The following is a 21,759-nucleotide window of genomic DNA, read 5'->3' as shown; positions in this document are numbered from 1 at the left end:
CACGGGGCTCGGAACAAAGTAGCTGCTCAATAAATATTAGGTAGATAAATGAGCGCTTGGAAATAGTGAGGTCGATGAGCTCCGAGCGCAGCCCAGGGCCGCCCTCCCCGCCGGCGGCAGGTGTGGCTCCCGGCGAGCGAGACCTGAGCGCAGGTGCCGCCTCCGTCCCTTACGCGGGCCGCGCGGCCGGTCGTCCTGGGGCAGGAGCCGCGCGGCAGGTCGGGCGCCCCGGGAGCCCCTCGCCGCAGCCATTTCCTGCTCTTTGTGTGACGGCGGCGGCGGCGGCGGAGGGCCGGCCCCGCGCGGGGGAGGAGCCGGAGCCGGAGCCGGGAGCCGCGAGCCGCGAGCCGGGCGCGGGGGGCGGGGCGGGCCCGGGGGCGGGGGCGGGGCCGAGCGCGGCGGCCGCGGGAGCCGAGCGGAGCCGGGCGGAGCGGGCAGAGCATCCTGCGCCCCGGCGCGGGGCCCCCGGCAGCCTCGGGCCGCTCGCCTGGACCTGCCGCCGACGCAGGTAAGCGGCGCGGCGCTCGCGGGCCTGGGCGCCGGCCTGGGCGCCGGGATGCTGCGGGGGACGCCGGTGCGGCCGCGAGGATGCGCGGGGGGCCGGCGCCCCTCCACCCAGCCCGAGGGGGGGCGCTCGGCGCGGCGCCCCGGCTGGCGCGGCCTGGGGGACCCGGAGCCCCTGGGGCAGGGCTGCAGGCCCCGCGCGGCCCCTGCCGGCTCCGGCCCATCCCGGCCCCGCGGCGCGGACCCGGGGCGAGGAGGCGCGGACACGCGACGCAGCTCGGGCGCGGCGGCGGCGGCGGCGGCGGCGGCGGCGGCGGCGGCAGCAGCAGGTGCGCGGCCTGGGCCGAAGCCGCGGGCCGGAGACGGAGCGGCGCTGATCCCGGCCGGGAGACACCTGCGGGGGCCGCGAGCCCAGCGGCGGCGACCCCCGGAGCCCAGGTACTGCGGAGCGCCGGCCGCCGCCTCCGCCGCCTCGGCCCATCCCCTCCTCCAGGGCCAGCGAGAGGCGCGTGGGCCCGCCTGGCGGCCGCCGGGGACAGCAGCGCCCTGCGCTGGGCGCGACATGGGTGGGGCGGGGGGGCCGCCGGCGACCGGGGGTGCGGGGCTTTAGCGAGGCGGGAGGAAGCCGGACCGCTTGGAAGCCTGCGGGCCTACGCTGGCATCCTCTGCCTCCCGGCTGCCTGTGGGCGGGGGAGGACACGGGGAAGGGGACGAGTGCGCCGGGTCCTGGGGAAAAGGTTGGATTTCTCTTGAGCCCTGAAGAAATCAGGAGGATCGCCTACCTGTCTGTTGTGGCTTCTGCTTTTCAGGACAGCCCGCCCCCTCGATGGATGGGTGGAAAGGAAGAGGAGGGAGTGCTCTCTGTTTAGAGGTGGGGGTGGGGACGGGGGCAGGAAGCCTGGTCACGGTCAGACAGGAGGACGGTTCTCTGTACTGCGGAGACCCTGGCAGGAAAGGACCCTGGGACTGCCCTGGCCCTCCTCAGCTCCAGGAACCTGCCTTTGACCTCTGCTTGCCTACTGTCTCCAGTTGAGCCGAAGCACTCACCTAGAGCTGATGGGCCATCTGCTCCCCTTCCAGCCAGGACAAGAAGGTGGCAGGGGTCTTTCCCAGCTAGCTCTCGGGTGCCTGTGCCTTCCTGGCATGGGTAAGGAGACTGGGGCAGTCCTGCGGGCATGAGGGACAAATCAGAGTGCTGGTTCTCATACTCCTCTTTTCTAACTCCTACCCTGTCCCTCTTAGGGCAGGTTGTCTTATCTTACTTACCCTTAGGCACTGGCCCTGTGGGAGGCCATGCCGGTAACCCTGGAGATCACAGATGTTGGAGGGCAAAATTCTAGGACCATATCCCTGGGCAGGATTGCAGAGGCCTTGGAGGCAGTTTTCTCTGTGACTCTCCCTGAGGCCTCCCATCTCCAGCTCCAGCTCCATGTTCTGTGCTTCCCCTAGTCTCCTATGTCAAAAATTATTTTCAAGAGAGGAGCCAGTGAACATGTTTATCCTTAAGAGCTAAATACAAAAGAATTTGAAATTCGATGCAGAGCAGGTCCTTTAGAAGTCGTTTAACTGGAAAGGAAACAGAGGCTGGGAGGCATTTGAATGGAAAACAAAGCTTTAAGTCAACATATTTGCTATCTCTAATGGTGGAATTTCAGGCAGTAGACTGGAAGTGGGAATGGGGAACTGGGTAGCAATGTTGGGGAACAGTCACTGAAATGACAGTATCTAGCATCTGTCAGCAATGTTTGCTGCTGGGGCAGAAATGCCATTGGAGTGTGTGTCTGTGTAACTGTCCAGGGGTTCCTGGCACTGGAAGGTATCTGTGGTGCACCCAGTATCCACTTGGGGGAGGTGAAACTTTGCTATAGAGAGTTATTCAGTGGTACTGGCTGCCATCTGCCTGGCCAGTTACTGAGCCACAAGAAGAGTGTGTTGTTGCTTACAAAGCCAGTGCTTTGCCTAGTTCTGAACACTGAGCCTCTGGCGGGGGGCATTAGCTGTCAGCTCACTAAGCTTCGTTATTATATTTCCTGGTAAGTTCTGACCAGTTCTGTAGGCACCCAAGCCTGCCCTGTTTAGTCTCTGCTGAAAGTAGAAACTGAAAAACTTGCTTTAGCCGTTAGGCCAAGAATGGGGTATCCGATCCAAGAGAGTTCAAGAGTTTTTTCTCGAACCAAATCAGAGGCTGGCCCAGAAAAGGAAGTAGGCATTTAAAATTTAAAATCTGGAAAAGGGGGGATCCCTGGGTGGCGCAGCGGTTTAGTGCCTGTCTTTGGCCCAGGGTGTGATCCTGGGAACTCAGGATCGAATCCCGCGTTGGGCTCCCGGTGCATGGAGCCTGCTTCTCCCTCTGCCTATGTCTCTGCCTCTCTCTCTCTCTCTCTGTGTGCCTATCATAAATAAATAAAATTTAAAAAATATATATATATATCATTAAAAAAATAAATAAAAATAAAATAAAATAAAATCTGGAAAAGGGCCCCAGGAGAACACTACATGTACCCTCTGATAAATTGTGCCCTCTTGGGTGTTCAGTGGGCCTTCTCTGCTGTCATTGACCAGCAAGCTGAATGAGGTGATGAATAGGCAATGAGCTAATTAGCATTGGAAACAGCACTCCTGGAAAACAGTACAGGGCTCCAGTCCCTACATTTGAGAATCGGCCTACACTCTCAAAGAGGTTTCTTTTGGCTGCTGTTGGCCCCAGGGTTCTACCAAGAGCTTCACAAAATGGCCTTTTGTAGCCTCCATGTGGCCACCATAACAATGCATCTATTTCTTTACTAGCAAGTATTAATTATTCACTCGTAGTTGATGAAACAAGACATCAGTCACCTCATTGGAGTCTTTGTAACAGGCCTTTGGTCTTGTCCTTCTAAAGAGCAAACCCATGTCTAGGGCATAGAGGATAGACCCTGCCTTGGTAGTAGAGCATGTTGCTGGGCAGTGACTGGGAGGTCAGTGGTAGTGGGGAAGGAGCTGGTATTCAATACTGGATGCTCTAATTGAATGAGGGATGCATGAACATGTTAAGCAGAATGTCTAGTACATAATAAAGTGCTATTATATTTATATATTTAAGAATACGGTTCATGTGTGTAGTCAACCCATAGCCCTTCCCAACCCTACCTCCAGGGGCTTCCTGGATTTTGCTTTTCCCAGGGGAGTTGGCTCTGTGACCAAGAAACCTAGCCCCTGCAGGTTTACCTGCAAAAGTTAACCAAAAGAGTGGTAAGGTGTAGTATCAGTAAGGGCTTCAGGTCGGAAGTAGCTCTTGAGTAGCTCACTGAAGGTGGGTATAACTTGAGTAGGCAGAAAGAAGGGGAAGAAATATACTGAGCAGAAGCCCAGAGGTAGTTCTCACATTTCAACACACAAACAGAGGTCAGGAAGGAACTTTCCTCCTGTGTGCATTTAGCATTTTGCAACCAGCCAAAAATGTTAAGGGCATGCTTCACTTCCCAGGCAGACAGAGCAGAGCAGTGGCCTTCGGACACAGGATTTATCCTTGACTTGCCATGTGCCTTTAAATCCTCCACTACCTCTCTGACTTCAAAAATTAGCCCAGGGAAAGCAGCTTGCCCTGCTTGTTACCTACCTGTTGCCACAGGAGCCTGCAGATGAGATAATGTCTATAAATCCCAGTCTTAGAAGAAAGGCCGTGGAAACAGGGAAGAGAAAGAGGTTTCTGAATGGGTGGCTCTTTTGGATGACTGCCCTTTATTCCTAAAGGAACAATTTATTAATTATATATTGTGTGTCAATTTAAGAAGACAAATCTGTGGCCTCTCTGTAACATTGAGCCAAAGGGAAACTGAAAGGCACTTTGTGATTCCCAGATTCTGTCAAGGCCCCTGGATGGCCTTGTCTGTACAAAGACACTTCAGATTTCAGTTGGTGGGTGTGGGACGCCTCCCAGGATGCAGAGTTTGGATATTGGCTTCCTGGCCATGGCCATTATGCCAAGGGCTGTGTGTGGTGTGCCTCAAAAGATGACCATTCAAGCCATACTTCTGGGGCCCTGGCAACAGAGGAAGATTCTTGAAAGGAATTGTTTTAAGAATTCTTACAGGGACCATTATGGCCAAGTGGCATTTTTGAGAGACTTCCAGCAACTCAGAAATAGTGCAAGGAGAAAGGAAAGTAAACATGACCTTCTGGAGAGATACCCAAGAAGGACCCAGTGATGACTTCATCAATAGGCCTTTTGATTGTGTGTTTGCATCATCATTAGGTCATCTTAGAGCAGTGGTTCTCAGACTTTAATCTCTTCGTAGGATCGAGGGAGGTTAGTATGTCCATGTTGTATGGTCTCTGTCTTCTAAATAAGGGAGGAGATGAGGTCCTCCACAGAAAGTAAAGGTGGTGGACTGGTTAGGAGAGTTCAGGAGACTTCCGGAGGTTTGGAACAGCTGCCCCTGTGGGTGGAATAAGAAATCAACTGGGGGATGAATGAGAGGATTGTTTAACTTTTCTGAGACCAAAGAATCTGTAGGGCTGACCCTCATAGAAGACACTCAGTAACTCAGTGTTAAGTGAAGGGATACCTGAGAAAGATAGTCAATGTGTCCTTTTAAATTGTGATGCCTTAAGACAGATTTTGGCAAGGTGTGAATGCAAGAAAAGAAATCAGGACTAGGGGTCAGTCACCAGCCTTCAAGTATGTTATACCTTCATGTGGGAAAGAGAAATAAGGACCTGTGTCTTAAGGTGGAAACTACATGACAGAATTTTCTAAAGAAGTCTCTTCAAAGTCTTCATAGTAGGAAGGTTGACTTAGATATGATGCTTTAGAGGACCACAATATTTTAAATTAAAAAATTTGTTTTTACCAGAAGATATGTGTTTTGGGTCGTTGGCTTATGCATTCAGCAAGTTGTTCATATCGTGCTTATTAAGTAAATAAAATGTGCCTAACATGTGCCCGGATCTGTACTAAGGCTATGAGTCAATCTAAAAAAAAAAAAAAAAAAGGATGACCATTCCTGTTTTTGGTGATCCAAAGAATTAGTGAAATATAAATCAATTTATAATGCAGTAGGAAATTGTAGACTCTTCGTGCACTTTTAGAATCCAGAGAAATGAAAGTTTGGGGGGTTTGGTCAGACCTTTATGAAGGAGGCCTATCTTGAATTGGGCCTTGACAGTGGTTAAGGGTAGGATTCAAGAAGGGGAGAGGAGAGTCTACTGGAGAGTGGAGAGAGTTGGAGCAAAGGCAGGAATGTCCATGGGCAGGTTAATGGCACTCCAAACATCCTGGCCAGTGTGGTATCCATGTTGGAGAACTATGGTCTTAAAAGAAGACCTTTGCATGGAGTCTCCATCTACTGTCCATGTCATATTTTTTTTTTCTGGTTGGAAGGGCCCTGAGATAGTCTCAAGTCCAGTGATTCTTAACTAGTTGCTTTTGGGTTTGCACTCTTTTTTCTTTCTTTTAGTAATATGATCGACAATATTGATGAGCTCAACACACCACACCCACAGCCAGTCCCCTCCCCACTCCACCCCCGTTTTCTCCCACACAGGGAAAGATACACATGCAAGCAATGATAGCACAGGAGCAGTTGGAACCTCCCCAAAGACACAATAAAAAGTACATTGCTTGCACACCTCACTACATAAACCATTACTGGTAAAAGTTGCCCACAAGAACCTTCACAATGGAGGTTTTGACATCATGGTTGAGAACCATTGCCCAGGCAGCTTCCATATTTTACAGACTGGGAAATGGCCTTTTTAGAATGAGTGAAAATATGATTCCAGGGCCTAAGTCAGTTTTCAGAGTGAGCCACAACCAAATTGCACCTTCACATCCGTGAGACTGAGGCCGCAGGCTCTGCTCTGGGGGCTGAACCTACAGTCTCACTCTGTTTCCACAGCAGATGCAGCGTGGCTGGCTTCCCTTCCTGAGTTTTAGCAGGTGCTTCTGAGACACAGCATATCTCCGGATATGGGTCACGTTGGTGCCCCTCACATGGTGGCTTGTCACAGGCCCCAGCGGGAGCAGATTGACAGGCCACCCTCCCTGGCCTGACCGTGTGCCCCCCACCCCCACCCCCGGTGCCTGCAAGAGGATGGGATCTGCCCAGTTGGGTTATCAACGGAAAGGCCCCCTCAGCCCTGACAACACAGGAAGCAGCTGAGTAGAACTGGCTGGCAGGAGCAGTGGCAAGGTTTCTAACCTTGCCAGGGTCTTTTTCTTTGCTGTAAACAACCAGGAGGGTAGGCCTTCTCCAGAGGCCCCAAGACATGGACTTCTCTGCTCTGACCTCCTGTCCCTTGTGTGGAGAGAAGCCGCCGGTGATGATGCCTTTTTCCCAGAAGCCCCACAGCGAGGGAGTTAGGTAGCGAAGGCCACCTGGAGACCATGCTGTGGACTGGCTAGATGTCCCTGGAAATGCTGGGAAGGAGGCCTTGGGTTGTTGTCTCTGAAAGTAAATATAAAAATTTCAATCAAAGCGATACATGCTTTAAAAAGATCAAAGAGTACTGAGAGGTGCGTGATGAGAACAACCAAGCAGTGCCCACCTCCCCGTAGATGCTGTCGCTTCTAACTCACTGTTTCTTCCAGCACTTGTCTCCACATCTCGAAAGGATATGCTTACGCTGCCGTTTCTTGATTTATCTGTTCTATGTATTGTCTATTTACTTCCTGCTGTGATAGAAGAAGGCTTGGCTTTCTTACACCATCTGCCTCCCTCCCTGTCCCCATCTCCTGATATAGGGAGAGCTGTTTTAACCTTAGTCGTGTTTAAAGCATCTATATTATTAAGATGTGTAAATGATGGTCACAAGAGAGCTAGGCAATGTCCTTTGATTTATCTCCTTTCCTTCATGGCTTTTTTGTTTTATTGCAGAAGTAGAATTTTCTCCCTCCCTTCCTGCCTACCTATTTAATGTTACTTTTTTTGTTTTTGTTTTTGTTTTTTTTACAGCTCTGTCCTATCTATTACTGTATTAGATCTTCTTACCTTCCCAGGAAGTTACAGTGTTAACCCCAGCTCTGCCCCTAACTGGCCAGTAGACCTTGCCCAGACCTGTCTTGCCTCTCAGCCCCAATGTCCTCCTTGCAGAAAGAGAGCTCAGGGTGGAGGTGGAAGGAGGACTACACACCCATCTCGTTCTCATTCTAAACCTCAAAGCCCATCCCCCGGGTCAGAGACTGTTGCTGTGTGAGCAGTCTCCCCTCCAGGGTGGGGCAGCCCCAGACTTGACAGATGGAAGGGCAACAAAACTGGGGTGGGGGTGGGGAGCAGGTGGAGGTGCAGGTTTGGGCCCTGCTCCACGGTGCTCCAACCCCTCCTGTCATCTAGGGGCTGCTCCATGGGATCCTGTGGATGTGTCTGTTACTCTCTGGTTCTCCCCCACTTCCTCGGGTGATTTTTTTTTTCAGCACAGTCTCTGCTCATCAGGGTAGCATCATAGTTCCCAAACACACCCACCTCCTTCTCTAGCTCCCTCTCTCTTTGTACCACTCCTGCCTATGTTATACCCAAAGTTTTCCCAAGTACTCATGCAAACCCTCACGTTTTTTTGGTAACGACTTTATTTATTTATACACTCTGCAGGTCACCCACTTAAAGCATATAGGTCAGTAATGGGGTATTTACAGAGTTGTGCAATCGTCATTGTGACTAATTTTATAATATGTTCATCACGCCAGAAAGAAGGACCTTCATGCCCATTAGCAGTACCACTATTTCCCCCAGTCTCCACCCCAAGCCTAGGCAACCACTAATTACTTAATGTCTCTCTTGATTTGCCTACCCTGGACATTTCCTTTAAAAAGCATATTATCCTTCTTTCACTTAGCAGATTTTCAAAGTTCATCCATGTTGTAGAATGTGACTATGACTCATTCCTTTTTGTGGCTAAATAATATTCCACAGTGTGGACATACCGTATTTTATTTACCCATTCATCAGCTGATGGACATTGGAGTTGTTTTCACTTTTTGGCTATTACAAATAATGGTGCTGTGAACATTCATGTATATGTTTTTGTGTGGACATATGTTGTCAGTTCTTTTGGGGTTATACTGAAGCATGGGATTGCTTCATCATATGATAACTCTATGTTTAAAATTTGGAGGGACTGCCAAACTGTTTCTCAAAGTTGCTGCAACTGTTTTACATTCCTACCAGCAGAATATAGGGGTTCCAATTTCATATCCTTACCAACATTGGTTATATCTGTCTTTTTGATTATAGCTGTTCTAATGGATGTGAAGTGATAACTCACTGTGATTTTGATTTGCATTTCCCTAATGGCTAAGGATATTAGTAATTTTTATGTGCTTATTGTCCATTTGTATACATTCTTTGTAGCAAAGTCTGTTCCTATCCTTTGCCCATTTTATTTTATTTTATTTTATTTTATTTTTAAAGATTTTATTTATTTATTCATGATAGTCACAGAGAGAGAGAGAGAGAGAGGCAGAGACACAGGCAGAGGGAGAAGCAGGCTCCATGCACCGGGAGCCCGACGTGGGATTCGATCCTGGGTCTCCAGGATCACGCCCCGGGCCAAAGGCAGGCGCCAAACCGCTGCGCCACCCAGGGATCCCTCCTTTGCCCATTTTAAAGATTGGATTCTTTTTCTGTTATTGAATTTTAATAATTCTTTCTATATTCTATAGCAGATATAGGACTTCCAGATAGTCTCTCCGATCCTGTGGATTGTCTTTTCACTTTCTTGATGATGTTTCTTTTTTTTTGAAGCACAAAAATTGTCAAGTTAATTTTGACGCTATTAAAAGCTGGTAAAATCAAATAGGTGCTTATCTATTTTTTATTTCACTGCTTGTACGTTTGATGTCATTACATATTCCAAAGTCACAAAGATTTACTCTTGTGTTTTCTTCTAAGAGTTTTATTGTTTTGGCTGTTACATTTAGGTCTTTGATCCATTTTAAGTTTTTTGTTGTGTGGTATGGGGTAGAGTTTACCTTTATTCATTTGCATGTGGATATCCAGTTGTCCCAGCACCATTTGCTGAAAAAAGTATTCTTTCCCCCATTGAATTTTTACTTGGTACCCTCGTCAAAAATCAATTGACCTTAAATATCAGGGTTTATTTTTAGATTTTCAATTCTGTTTCATATTCTTATACCAATGCCACACATTTTTTTCACAGTTTTGATTACTGTAGCTTTGTAATAAGTTTTGAAATTTTGAAGTGAACGTCCTCCAGTTTTGTTGGTTTTGGGGATTGTTTTGAATTTCTATATGAATTTTAGAAATAGCTTATCAATTTCTGTTACAGATGCCAGCTGGGATTTTGATTCAGATCACATTGGATCTGAATCAATTTGGGGAGAATTGCCATCTTAAAACATTATTAAGTCTTCCAAGCCATGAAAATGGGGTATCTTTCCATTTATTTGTGCTTTCTTTAATATTTTTTACAATGTTTTATAGTTTTCAGAGTATACTTTTTGTGCTTTTTCCTTGTCAAATTTATTCCTAAGTATTGTATTGTTTGTGATGCTGTTGTAAATATATTTTCCTGATTTCATTTTTTGATTGTGTGTTGCTAATGTATAGAGATACAATTGATCTTCATATGTCAATCTTTTATCCTGCAACCTTGCTGAACATGTTTGTTCATTCTAATACTTTTCAGTGGGTTTCATTAGGATTTTCTACATACAAGATTAAGCATCTGCGCATAGAGATAGTTTGACTCCTTCCTTTCTAACATGGATACCTTTTATTTCATTTTCTTGGCAAATGACACTGGCTAGAACCTTAAAACAATGTTGAATAAAAATGGAGAGAGCTTACATCCTTGTCTTCTTCCTAATTTTAGGAAAACATTCAGTCTTTTACCATTAAGTCTGATATTGGCTGTGGGTTTTGTTTTGTTTTGTTTTGTTTCAGCTGCCCATTATCAGGTTTAGGGACTTCCCTTCTATTCCTAGTTTATTGAGTGTTTTTGTCATGAATGAGTATAAGATTTTGTCAAATGCTCTTTTTGCATGTACTGAGATAACCGTGTAGGATTTGTCCTTTATTCCGTGATATGGCTTATTGCATTAATTGGTTTTTGTTTTTTGTTTTTTGTTTTTTTTTTCATTAATTGGTTTTTGGATGTTATTGTTAAAGCAATCATACATTCCTGGGCTATATCTCACTTTGTCATGATGTCTAATCCTTTTTGTATGTTGTGTGGATTTGGTTTTATTGAGCACTCTTTACCTAGCAAGCAAGGATTTGCTGGGTCACATGGTCACATGGTTACTCTGTGCTTTAAAATTTGAGTAACTGCTACACTGTTTCATAAGTTATTGCACTGTTTTACATTCCCACCAGCAATGTCTGAGGGTTCCAATTTCCCAGCCTCACCGATATTGGAAGGAGTAATCAGATCCCAGAGGGGAGAGACCTTGAAAGAGGAGTGAAATCCAGTCATACCGTGAGAGGAGGATGAGCATTTACTTCAGAGATAACTGCTCACTTTAAGTGCTCACATGTTAACTATTTGAACCTTTTTGATAGAGTTCTTTCTAAAACATAAACAGGTTTTTTTTGCTATTTATACTCCTTTTCCTCCTCTCCCAATCTTAAAATCCTGGTATCTTGGACATAGCTATGTATTTCTTGATGTCTTGGGCTACCTACTCATTGAATAATTCATCACGTAGCTACGAATGTGTGCTTGATACTGTGCTTGGGAGCTGGGTGGGAGTTAGACACAGCTCCTGCCCTCAAGGAATTTGGCGTTTAGAGCTGGAGAGAAAATGTAAAAGATGTAATAAAGCGTTCTGGATGCCATGAAAGTAGGGGCGCACTGGGTTTAAGGAGGGCCAGGGGAGGAAGTGAATTCAGGTAGAGGGTAGGAGAGGCAGAAAGGCTCCTTAAGGAGGTAATGTTCCCTTCGTCCTCCGCTCCCCCAGCCCCAGGATCATTCTGGCAATGTATGAAGCCTTCAGTGGGTTCTACTGTGTCCTGTGCTAGTGATGATACTTCTATAGGCTATTGAAGTATGTAGAGTTGTGCTTCTGTGCTTGGTGGCCCAGACTCCCAAGCCCATATAGTTCCTCTCCATCCCGTATGGCTCTGCCTCTCCTCTTCATGCAGCACTGTGAGGCTTGCTGCTGTCAGCTCTGGGGCTGCACCTAACCTATGGCTTTATTTTACAGATAGGCGATACATTAAAAGAAGTGCCAAGTGGCCACAGTGGGGTTTGAAGTCACAAGGTTTGACCACTGGGTCATTTCATTTCCAGCCTGTTCAAGATAAGCCACAGGGTCCATTCTGGTACAATCTGTGGAAGTCCTGCAAGATGCATATGGGTGACTGTGTCCCTGTTTGGCCCCCACACCTATGAAGATGCTGACTCTGACATGTGGAAGGGTCTCAGCTGCAGAGGAAATACTGACCTGTGAAGCTACATCCTGTCACAGCAAACTTGGGTCCCTGTGTAATCTCCAACATGCCCAGTGTATACATGGAAAAGCAGGCTGCACTCCAGGTTCCTTCTTTGGATTTTTCCTTGCTCAGTCAAATGCTGCTCAAGAATACACTTTTTTTTAAGAGGGACAGTCTAAGCCTCCCTTTTATATTTACATATTTGTTTACATATTTATTTATATAATATTTGTATATATAAATATACTCATATTTATAATTTTTATTTTATTTTTTCATATTTATAATTTTTAAAATTCTGTATTTGTGTATGTATTTAATTGCTTTCCAGCTGGAGAGATTACAGGCAGCGAAAATATTTCCTGGCCTCTTGATGTTTGTGGGACCCAGAGGTGATAGTTACCTAATCTTTTCAGGTTGGCAGAGGGTTGTTCTTCATGAGGGAAAAAGCAGCCAAGCTACAAGGGGAAAAAAGTAAAGTCCTTGGTACTTTTCATAAAGGTACAAAAGTAGGTGTCGTCCAGAAGAAAGGGCAAAGGACTGGGAGTCAAGATACCCCTTTCTGGCCCAGCTCAGCCACCAGCTGACCACGTGACCTTGAAAGAAAGTTTTCACTTCTCAGTAACACCATGCCCTCTTTAGAAAAACAGCAAAAATAACACCTGTTCTCTCGAAACTGCAGGGTGGTTGTGATTAAGGAAATCAATGTGAAAGACCTATAGAGTTGAGATGCTGCAGTTGAGATAATGGTAATGCCCTCCTTTTTTTTTTTTTTTTTTTCCAATAGAACTGTTGCAGTGTTTGCTTCATCCATTCACTGTGTTGAAAAGAGGCCACCCGGCTGCTAACATTTCCCAAGGGCTTACTCTGTGCCTGCTATTGGGCAGCATTCCACATTCTGTAATGTTATATAATCCTCAGAATAAATCACTGAGGACTGGGACTATTATTAATTATTGCCCCCATAAAGGTAAGGAAACGGAGACTTGAGAAGTTAATATGCTTATGGTTATATAGCTTAGTGACAGATGACAGATTTGAGTCCATAGCTAAAGCTTAACTGTTACACTTTGGTATTCCACTTCTGTAAAAAGATCTTACTCTTTTTTTCCTTTCCTTCCAGAAAGTCAAATAGAAAATGACAATGCAGATCTTTTGCTTACATAGTAGCAGCCTTTAGGGTGTGGTTAGTCAGAACCTGCATCCCCCAAGCCAGGTTTTCCTGGCACCCTGCTGGTGTTCATGGGGCCCATCTCCTCTTCTCGGGGTCCCTCAGTCATCTGAGCCACGGTGCCCCTAAAGCCCTTCCCAGAAGCAGATTGCCTTGGAGCCCAGAGTTCTTACCTTTTGGTGAAACCAGGCTGCTGGGTTTGAGCTTGTTAGCAAGATGTTGAATTTAAATTTGCCATCAGTGCCTGCCCTGACAGCCTGCAGCTGTGCCTGGTAAGTGACACTCTCAGAGCACTGTTCATTGTTCAATATTTTTATTAATTTCTTTTCCAAAGTGGCAAAATGGCCACATGTTCATTGACTGGATATGGGGAATTATTCTCATTTGGAAGATTGCGAAATGGGCAGGACACTTGAGCCAGAAAACAAGTGCCTATTTTCATGTATACTGCTTAAAATGCCCAAAATGTTTTTTTTTCTTTCTGATTGATGTGGAGTTGGCAGTGACTTACAGCACTTGAGTTAAAAATGTCTGATTTCCTTCTCCCTGAGGCAGTGAATGATCTACAAACAAACACAGGAATCCATTAGAGAAGCTGCATTTACAAGGAGAAAAGGAAGGTTGCATTAACAGAAATAAAGACTTCTAATTTACTGGCTTGTAGGCTGTTTACTTATTGATTCTCTTCAAGGGAGGTGCAGGGGTGTTATTGTGTTAAAGGAAAAACCTGAAGGGTTATTCTGGTAGATAAATTGTTTTGAAGCTTGTGAAGTCCAGAAGAAACCCAGGTTGTAGGAAGGTGAAAAGAAAGATCATGGCAAGTGGGAGTCATGGAAGGTAAAGGAAGGGGACATGGATAAAAGCTGATACTATATACACTGAGCTGATGATTTCTTGAACATTTTCAAACATATATAAAATTGGGTGGAAAAAATATAATAAGCATCACACAGCATTAACAGTTATTAACTCCTAGCCAGTTTTGATTCATCTGTTACTCACTTTCTCCCCATCTAGTATTATTTGGAAGCAAACTCCTCTATCATTTTACCCATATTTTAGGAAGTGTTTCTAGAAGATAAGAACTCTTTTAAAATATAACCTTGTTATTGTTATCACATCTGAAAAATAATAGCACTGTTTCCTCAATATTATCAAACATCCAGTCACTATTAAATTTTCCTATCTCCTCATAAACGATTTTTTTACGATTGTTTTCTTATGGTTGGCTTCTTATGGTTTTGTTTGAAAGAGGATCCAAAGAAGGTGACGCACTGTGATCGTCTGCCAAGTCCCCTATTGGCTATAGTTTCCCCTCCATCTCTTTTTTCCCCCATGGAATTTATTTATTGAAGACACTGAGTCATTTATCCCACAGAGTTTCCCATAGATTATGTTTTACTAATTACATCACTGTGGTGTATTTTAATGTGTTCTTGTGTCCCCTCCATTTCCTATGAATGAGTGTCAAAGGCTTGATTGGGTTTAAGTGTTTTGCTTTGGGTCCAGCATTCTTCATAAGGTAATGGTGTGCTTTTCCGTCAGGAGGCACATAATATCTGATTGTAATTCATTTAGTGATGCCAGCAGTGGTTGATGATCAGTGCCTATATCCATTTTAAGGGTTAGAAAAATGGGGATATTTTAGTTGCCAATGTTTCTGGGGGAAAAAAAGAACTCCTATATCTATAGAGAGAAACATCCCCTCTTCTGCAATTTGGTTATCCAGCGGTCAGTTTGTATAGGAAAGGTATGTTAAATGTTTGCTTTTTTCCTTTTTTGTACCTATTTTCAACATAAAGTTTGGTTCACAGGCATCCTCCAGCAGTAAACAAACAAAAGTTAACAAAACCAAGGTCTAATTGTCTTTATTATTTCATGGATTTAAACATATTTGACATTGCTTCATTGAGGTATACTAACTGTGCTCACAGTCCCCTTTGTTGGCCAATGGAAGCTGCCTCAGGTTGGCTCCTGGGTCCCTTGGACACACCCCAGGAGTCATGGTTAGAGACCTGCTTCCTTGCTTTCTTCTGTGACAACTTGCTCTAAGCCTTTCTTATACTTTTTCTGTCCCAGACCTGGATGAGCTGTTTCTTCAAAATACTGATCCTTTTAGTGGGAAATGCTATTTTCAGACCACAGCTTGACACTAAAGGCACTCATTCATTGCTCATGGGTTGGTCATTGCGTCCTGGGCTTTTCAGTGCACAGAGCTAGGAAGTAAATGCACATATATACATACATACAAACATACATATGGTATATTTAAAGTCAGAACACATGATGACTTCCTACTAATACCCAATTTCCTATTCAGGACTATTTGGTTTACTTGGTTTAATATCTCCTTTCACCAAGAATGGCAGTGCTCAACACCACCAGGAATGATAGAGTATTCCACAATTACTAATTTGTTTTACTTTGCACTGCAACAGTTAACCAATATAATTACTAAAAAAAAAGCATGAGGTTTTTTTTGTTTGTTTGTTTGTTTGTTTGTTTTTTTTGCAACTCTTCATTGTTCTTAGGGTATCTCCCATCAGAAATGGTAGGATCAAATTTCTGAATGTGAAAATCACTTGGAATAGGTTGTTTCTGTGTAGTTATGCCAACAACTAACACAAATATACCTTCATTTGTTTTATCTTACTTTTTTGGGGGGATGGTTGCTTTTTTAAATTTAAATTTTATTTTATAATTATGTAAAGTATGTGATTTCAAAGTCAAATCTACAAAACAGTATATCCAAAGAATTCTTGCCTCTATCTCTACACCCTCAAGCCTATCTTCCCCATAGGTGGCCAGTTTTTAAAACTAGGTGATTTATCCTTTCATTGTTTGTTTTTTAATGTGTGTGTGTGTGCGCGCGTGCATCACTCCTTTCTTAAATAAATGTATTGTACACAACTTTATCCTGGAGATCACCCCATGGTTGTGTGTATAGATAGATTCCTCATTCCTTTTTACTGCTGCCTAGTATTTCACAGTACAGCTGTACCATAGTTTATTCACACAATCTTCTGTTAAGGGGTGTTTGCATTTTGCAAATTTTTGTCTGCTATTGCAGATGATGCTGCAGTCAATAGCGTTGTGCAAATGTCTTTTTGCATTTTTATCAATTTATCTTTGGGATAGTTTCCTAGAAGTGAGATTGTGGGTCAAAGAATAAAATGCATATACAAGTTTGTTAGATATTACCAGATTTCCTTCCTTATGCTATCTTACATCCTTACCAAGGTCCTAGAGATGGAGCCCAGGCATTTTATTATTAAAAAGCTATGCCTGTGGGAGATGCCTGGGTGTCTCAGTGGATTAAGCATCAGGCTCTTGATTTTGGCCTACATCATGATCTTGGGGTCATAAAATTGAGCCCCATGAAGGGCTCTGTACTCTGTGGGGAGCCTCCTTAAGATTATCTCCCTCTCCCTCTGCCCCTCCCTCCTCTCAAACAAATAACTAAATCTTAAAAAAAAAAAAACTGTGCCGGTAGTTCTTTGGCACAAGCAGGACCAATAATCACTGATGTGTAGCATTTGAAAGGATTTAGCGTAGAGACCTCCTGTCAGTAACACGCAGTCTTGCAATAGGAGTCTGAGCACGTGGAAGGGAGCACAAAATCTGGAACTGGAGACACCTTGGTTCCAACCCCAGCCTGACACTTACCAGCACTTGACATTGTGAAATTACTTAAGTTTGAGCTTCTGTTGGCTCTTCTATAAAATGGGAATAATCATAGGACCTACCTTTATGGGGTTGATGCAAGGTTAATCCAGAAATAGTGGAGTGCTTAGCAGTGTAGGGGTTAAAGAATTATTATTATTATTATTATTTGAATTAATGAAGAGTTATTAGGGCTTTGGAGCCCTTTGGATCATTATGCTCTATAAAATTATTAGTTCTTCCTACGAAATGAATTTAATATTAATGTAAGAAAGAAGATAATTTTTTGTGTGTTGATTGGTAAATGGTTTTGCTGTAGAACTGGATGCCACACGTAGAATTCAGGGGAGAGAGTAGGAAGAAGCACAGGCATGGAGAGGACCTGAAACCACCACCATGAGGTCAAATACCTGCAGAAGACAGAGGGGAAATAACTCTGGGCTCCTCATGCCCTCATTTGACGTGGCATTCGCTGTCACCACAGTACCTGACAGGGAAGTGTGTTAGGAGACTCTGTGAAGTGTGAAGCATAGTTAGCTGCTCAGCCCCGAGCTGCCCTCCCAGCCATGAGCCTGAAGGAGACACTAGTTTAGAGACAGCATGCCTTTGGGTACACTCTGCAGCCCCTAGATCCAGCTGTCATGTTGGTGGTCCTATTCTACCCTGGTTTAGATGCCTCATTTCCTGACAAGCAATCAAGACACATTCTCTGACACTTCAAAACTCTAGCCTGCAAGCCCATCTCAGGCTTGCCTGGGATTTGGGGAAGGGAGGGGAGGGGTGCTCAGACCATCAGAAGTGGGCTTTCTCTGTTTCCTTATTCAAATGTGCTAAAGGGGCAGCTCGTTATTATTGTTAATCTTATTAAACTCAGTTTTTTGACTTTTATTCACCTAGTTTATTCTGTTTTGCTTTGCTTTGTACTTTGCTTCATTTATTTCTGCTTTTGTAATGATCAGTCCTTGCATTTTCATTTCTTTGGGTTGATTTTTTATTCCTTTTTAAGATTTTTGAGTCAAAATTAGGTTCATTTAGTTTCACTTTCTTACTTTCTGCTAAATATGTTTAAGACATTTATTTCAGCTATCTTTCAATTTTAAGTGTTTCATAATTTCTATTTGAATTCCTTTTTAGCTGTGAGTAGCCTTGAAGTATGTTTTTGCAAACTTTCATAGGTATAGGAGGTTTTTTGGCTGTGATTTGTATTATTGATTTTGAATTGTGTTGCATGGTCATCTGTGAATGTAACTTCTAGGATGTCATATTTGGGGGAACTTGTGAGAACCTGTTTTATGGTCTAAATCAGGATCTTTTTTTTTTTATCAACGTTTCATGTACGCTTTAAAAAAATGAGTATTCTGTGCTGAGTTCTTAAAATAGTAGTTAGCTCGGGTTGGGTTAAGTGCATCTTCAGATCCCCTTTAGCCTCACTGCTAGGGGAAGCTCTCATCAAATCCACTGCACTCTGCCAGGGTCCAGGACACAGAAATGTCCATTTAGGACTGATTTACTTGGTGTGCCTCAAAGCATCTCCAGACCAAGGAAGACCATGGCTCTTCCATTTTTGCAAATAAGGTTAAATTTGTTGGAGTCTGAATTCTTGTAGTTCCAGCTTACTGAGTTTGGAGTAGAATCAAGTCAATAATCGTGGCTATTTCTATCATGTGTATTTGTGCTGTTTGGTAATTTAGGAGTAGAACTGCATATCCTCATGCAGAACAGAAGTTGGAGGTGGCCGAGGCTCATGTCTAGCATCAGGTACATCTGAGGCCCTTGCCCTTAGTCACTGTGGTTGTATGGGTGTCATATAACTGCTCTGAGCCTTTTCATTTATCAGTTCTGTAAACCACCTGCCGTGTTGATCACAGAAGGTGGTGGTGAAGTTTAGTCCAGATAATAGACATTAAAAAAAAAAACTTTCTAAACTGTAAAGAGATCCTCAAATATCAGGTACAGGTTGTGAGCACCTTGTGAAGACGCAGCAGATGGAGATGGTCTCGATGCATGTAAAACCCCCTTCATTCTCTGGGAGATATTGAGACACATTTGGAGGCCCCTAACATTCTTTTCCCTCAGTGCAGAAGACAGCAGCTGCAGCCATGACCACCCACGTCACCCTGGAAGATGCCCTGTCCAACGTGGACCTGCTGGAAGAGCTGCCCCTCCCCGACCAGCAGCCATGCATCGAGCCACCACCTTCCTCCATCATGTACCAGGTCAGTTCTTCCAGAGGACCAGGGAGTTCCAGATCCCTTCTGAGGGTTTGCCCTGAAGGCACAGGGAAGGGGGATGCCTGCCTCTAAAAGGTGAAAGGTCTTGAGCTGATGGAGTCCCTCGTGCCCTGGTGGAGCTGAGTATGAGGAATAGATTAGCTCGTAAACATAAACCAGGGCTATTTGTCCTCCCCAGGGAAGGCTTGTTGATCCTCTCTGACCCCAAATACCTTCCCTGCTGTTCTTGCTGCGGCACCAACCAAGGATCTGGGAGCTCTGATCTCATGAATTAAATATTACAATTTAGAAACCCCTAGAGCCTGCCTGGGTAATTACTTTTCCTTCATGTATGTGAGAAGAGCTTTCAGCTCCCCATAGCAGCTAATGGCTCAGGGATGCCAGTCACCATTGTTTGCTTGTGCCTGAGCTTATGATAAACCATGATCAGATCGCTCAAAACCATGATGCCCCCCTCCCCCCGCCCAACCACCCCTCAGGGCATGATGGGAAGGACAGCAGTGTAGCTGGAGTCCACTTTATAGATAGCCCCCCATCCGGGCATGCCAGGTGAGCATGCCACATTGGGAAAGAATAAGTTAATATGAACTTTTTAGCCATATTTGACCTTTTGTAGGTTCTGGGCCTGCTAACTGAAACTAAATATGAATGCATAATATATTTGTAATTTCATTCAATAGTTAGATTTTATTTAAGCATATTCCTGAAGGTTCAAGTGACAAAACGGCTTATTCACATTTTCTAACCCACATTAAATTTTTGATTACATAAATATCTTTTTTATTACAGGCAATACAGAAAAGTATAACAAAATAAAATTTCCCTGTAACTATGACTACATATACATACACATACCCCTTTTTACCATATATATGATATATATATTATACATTGATATAGATATATATTGTTTAACCAAAAGGGAAGCAGAGTATATATATTGCTCTATAATTTGGCTTTTTTAACTTAAAGTTTATTGTGGGTATTTTTCCATAGCAATACTACAGTGCTACCATCTTATTTTTGACCACCACATAGTACTTATAAGTCCCTTGTATGGATACGCTATTATTTATTTATTAGCCTTTTGCTGTTAATGGACATTTGGATGGTTTCCAATTTGTGCTGTCACCAAAAATGCTGCAGTTATCATCCTTATGCATAAGTATCTGCAGCCTCAGGTGAGTACTTTTGCAACTTCTGGATGAAAATAATGCACACCTTAATTTTTAACAGCTCTTTAGGTTTCTATAGTTTAAGCGTGTACTTCCAAGGCTCTGCCAGGTGAACCTGGGAAAGCAGATGCGGGCCCCGTCTAGCCAGCGCCTGCCCAGTGTGAGTCAGAGTGGGGTTTCTTGGGGGAAGATCAGAGGAACAATGTGGAGATAGGTTTCCACAGAGACGTGTGGCCTTTGTTGGCAGCGGTTTGGACTCGTTTTTGGACACCCAGCCACCTTGGACTCATTTTCCAACAAACAAATATTTCTGTCCTCTAATTCCTCCAGGCTAACTTTGACACAAACTTCGAGGACAGGAATGCATTTGTCACAGGCATTGCAAGGTACATTGAGCAGGCCACCGTCCATTCCAGCATGGTAAGTTGCCGTGATCCTGCCAGCATGGGAGGGGCTTGTGCTCAGCTATTCCCAGAGCTGCCTGCCTCAGACTGGTCTCCGTAAGCCGGTTTTCAGGTCCTGCCCCACCCCCTCTCAATGCCTCGGGCACACTGTTCCCCTGCCTTCTGGCTCGCCTGTGGGGCCCCACTGGATCCCATTATTTATATCCGTGAACTTCTGTAGCTTTTCAGGTTAATGTGCAGTTTAATCCTGCCTTGTCTTATACTTTATAGATTACTGGCTATGTGGAAATGTGTCTCTTGACAAAAGCAAAAGGTTTCTCAAAAAGAAGAGATGGTGGCTATAGAATACCGCCTTATTAACCCAAGGAAGTTCGTGGTCTAAATCATTCACAAATGGGGTCGATGGTCTAATAGGTCTGTATCTGACCTATCTGTGAGGAATCATCCATTTGCCACTTGCCTCTTGGGCTTTGATTGATTTTATTCTCTCTCTCTCTCTTTATTCATGAGAGAGGCAGAGAGAGAGAGGCAGAGACATAGGCAGAGGGAGAAACAGGCCTCATGCTGGGAGCCCAATGCAGGACTTGATCCCAGGACTCTGGGACCACAACCTGAGCCAAAGGCAGACGCCTAACCACTGAGCCACCCAGGCGTCCCCATTGTTTTTATTCTCATGTAGCCCTGGAATTTGAAGAATTTCAGAACCCTCATTCAGAGGCTCTGCCTGTAGCTCATTGGACCTTTCTCACTGTATCAGTTATATGCTAAAGCCTTGCCTTATCATCCCTAGCCCCATTCATTCAATATATATTGTATACCTGGTACCTGCAGAGACTGTGCTAAATGTAGGAGAGGGAGATACACAAGGACAAATAGTGGCCAGTCTTGATTCTCAATGAGGCAAGTGAACAAACTTTCCATTTATTGAACACTTTCTGTGCAGGTATTTTATTTATTTAAAAAAATATAATTTTTTTCCAATGTAGTTAACATGCAGTGTTATATTAGTTTCAGGTATACAATATAGTGATTCAACAATTCTGAACATAACTCAATGCTCATTCTAAGTATCCTCTTTATCCCCATCACCTGTTTCACCCATTCCACCTATTCCCCAACCCACCTCCTCCCTGGTAACCATCAGTTTGTTCTCTGTAGTTAAGAGTCTATTTTTTGGTATGTCTTTTTTTCCCCCCTGTGTTTGTTTTATTTCTTAAATTCCACCTATGAGTAAAATCA

The 21,759-nt window shown here is 44.4% G+C and overlaps 1 protein-coding gene across 3 annotated transcripts in view; it reads left to right on the top strand.

Annotated features, from left to right (window-relative positions):
• Positions 1-380: 380 nt before the first annotated feature.
• CYFIP2 (cytoplasmic FMR1 interacting protein 2) overlaps positions 381-21,759 on the top strand; it is a 123,958-nt gene continuing 102,579 nt past the window's right edge. The window contains exons 1-3 of one of the 3 annotated variants that reach the window (XM_072824361.1): positions 381-508; positions 18,787-18,926; positions 20,447-20,536. In XM_072824361.1, the coding sequence (XP_072680462.1) occupies positions 18,810-18,926; positions 20,447-20,536 (207 nt within the window). In that variant the 5' untranslated portion in view covers positions 381-508; positions 18,787-18,809. The remainder of the gene's footprint in view (positions 509-18,786; positions 18,927-20,446; positions 20,537-21,759) is intronic. The other 2 variants (XM_072824360.1, XM_072824362.1) reach the window with 2 other exon arrangements.

This window comes from Canis lupus, chromosome 4, assembly GCF_048164855.1.
Source record: "Canis lupus baileyi chromosome 4, mCanLup2.hap1, whole genome shotgun sequence".
NCBI classification, from domain to species: Eukaryota; Metazoa; Chordata; class Mammalia; order Carnivora; family Canidae; genus Canis; species Canis lupus.
Note: the sequence above shows the minus strand (reverse complement) of the source record. Positions and strands in the feature narration are given on the sequence as shown.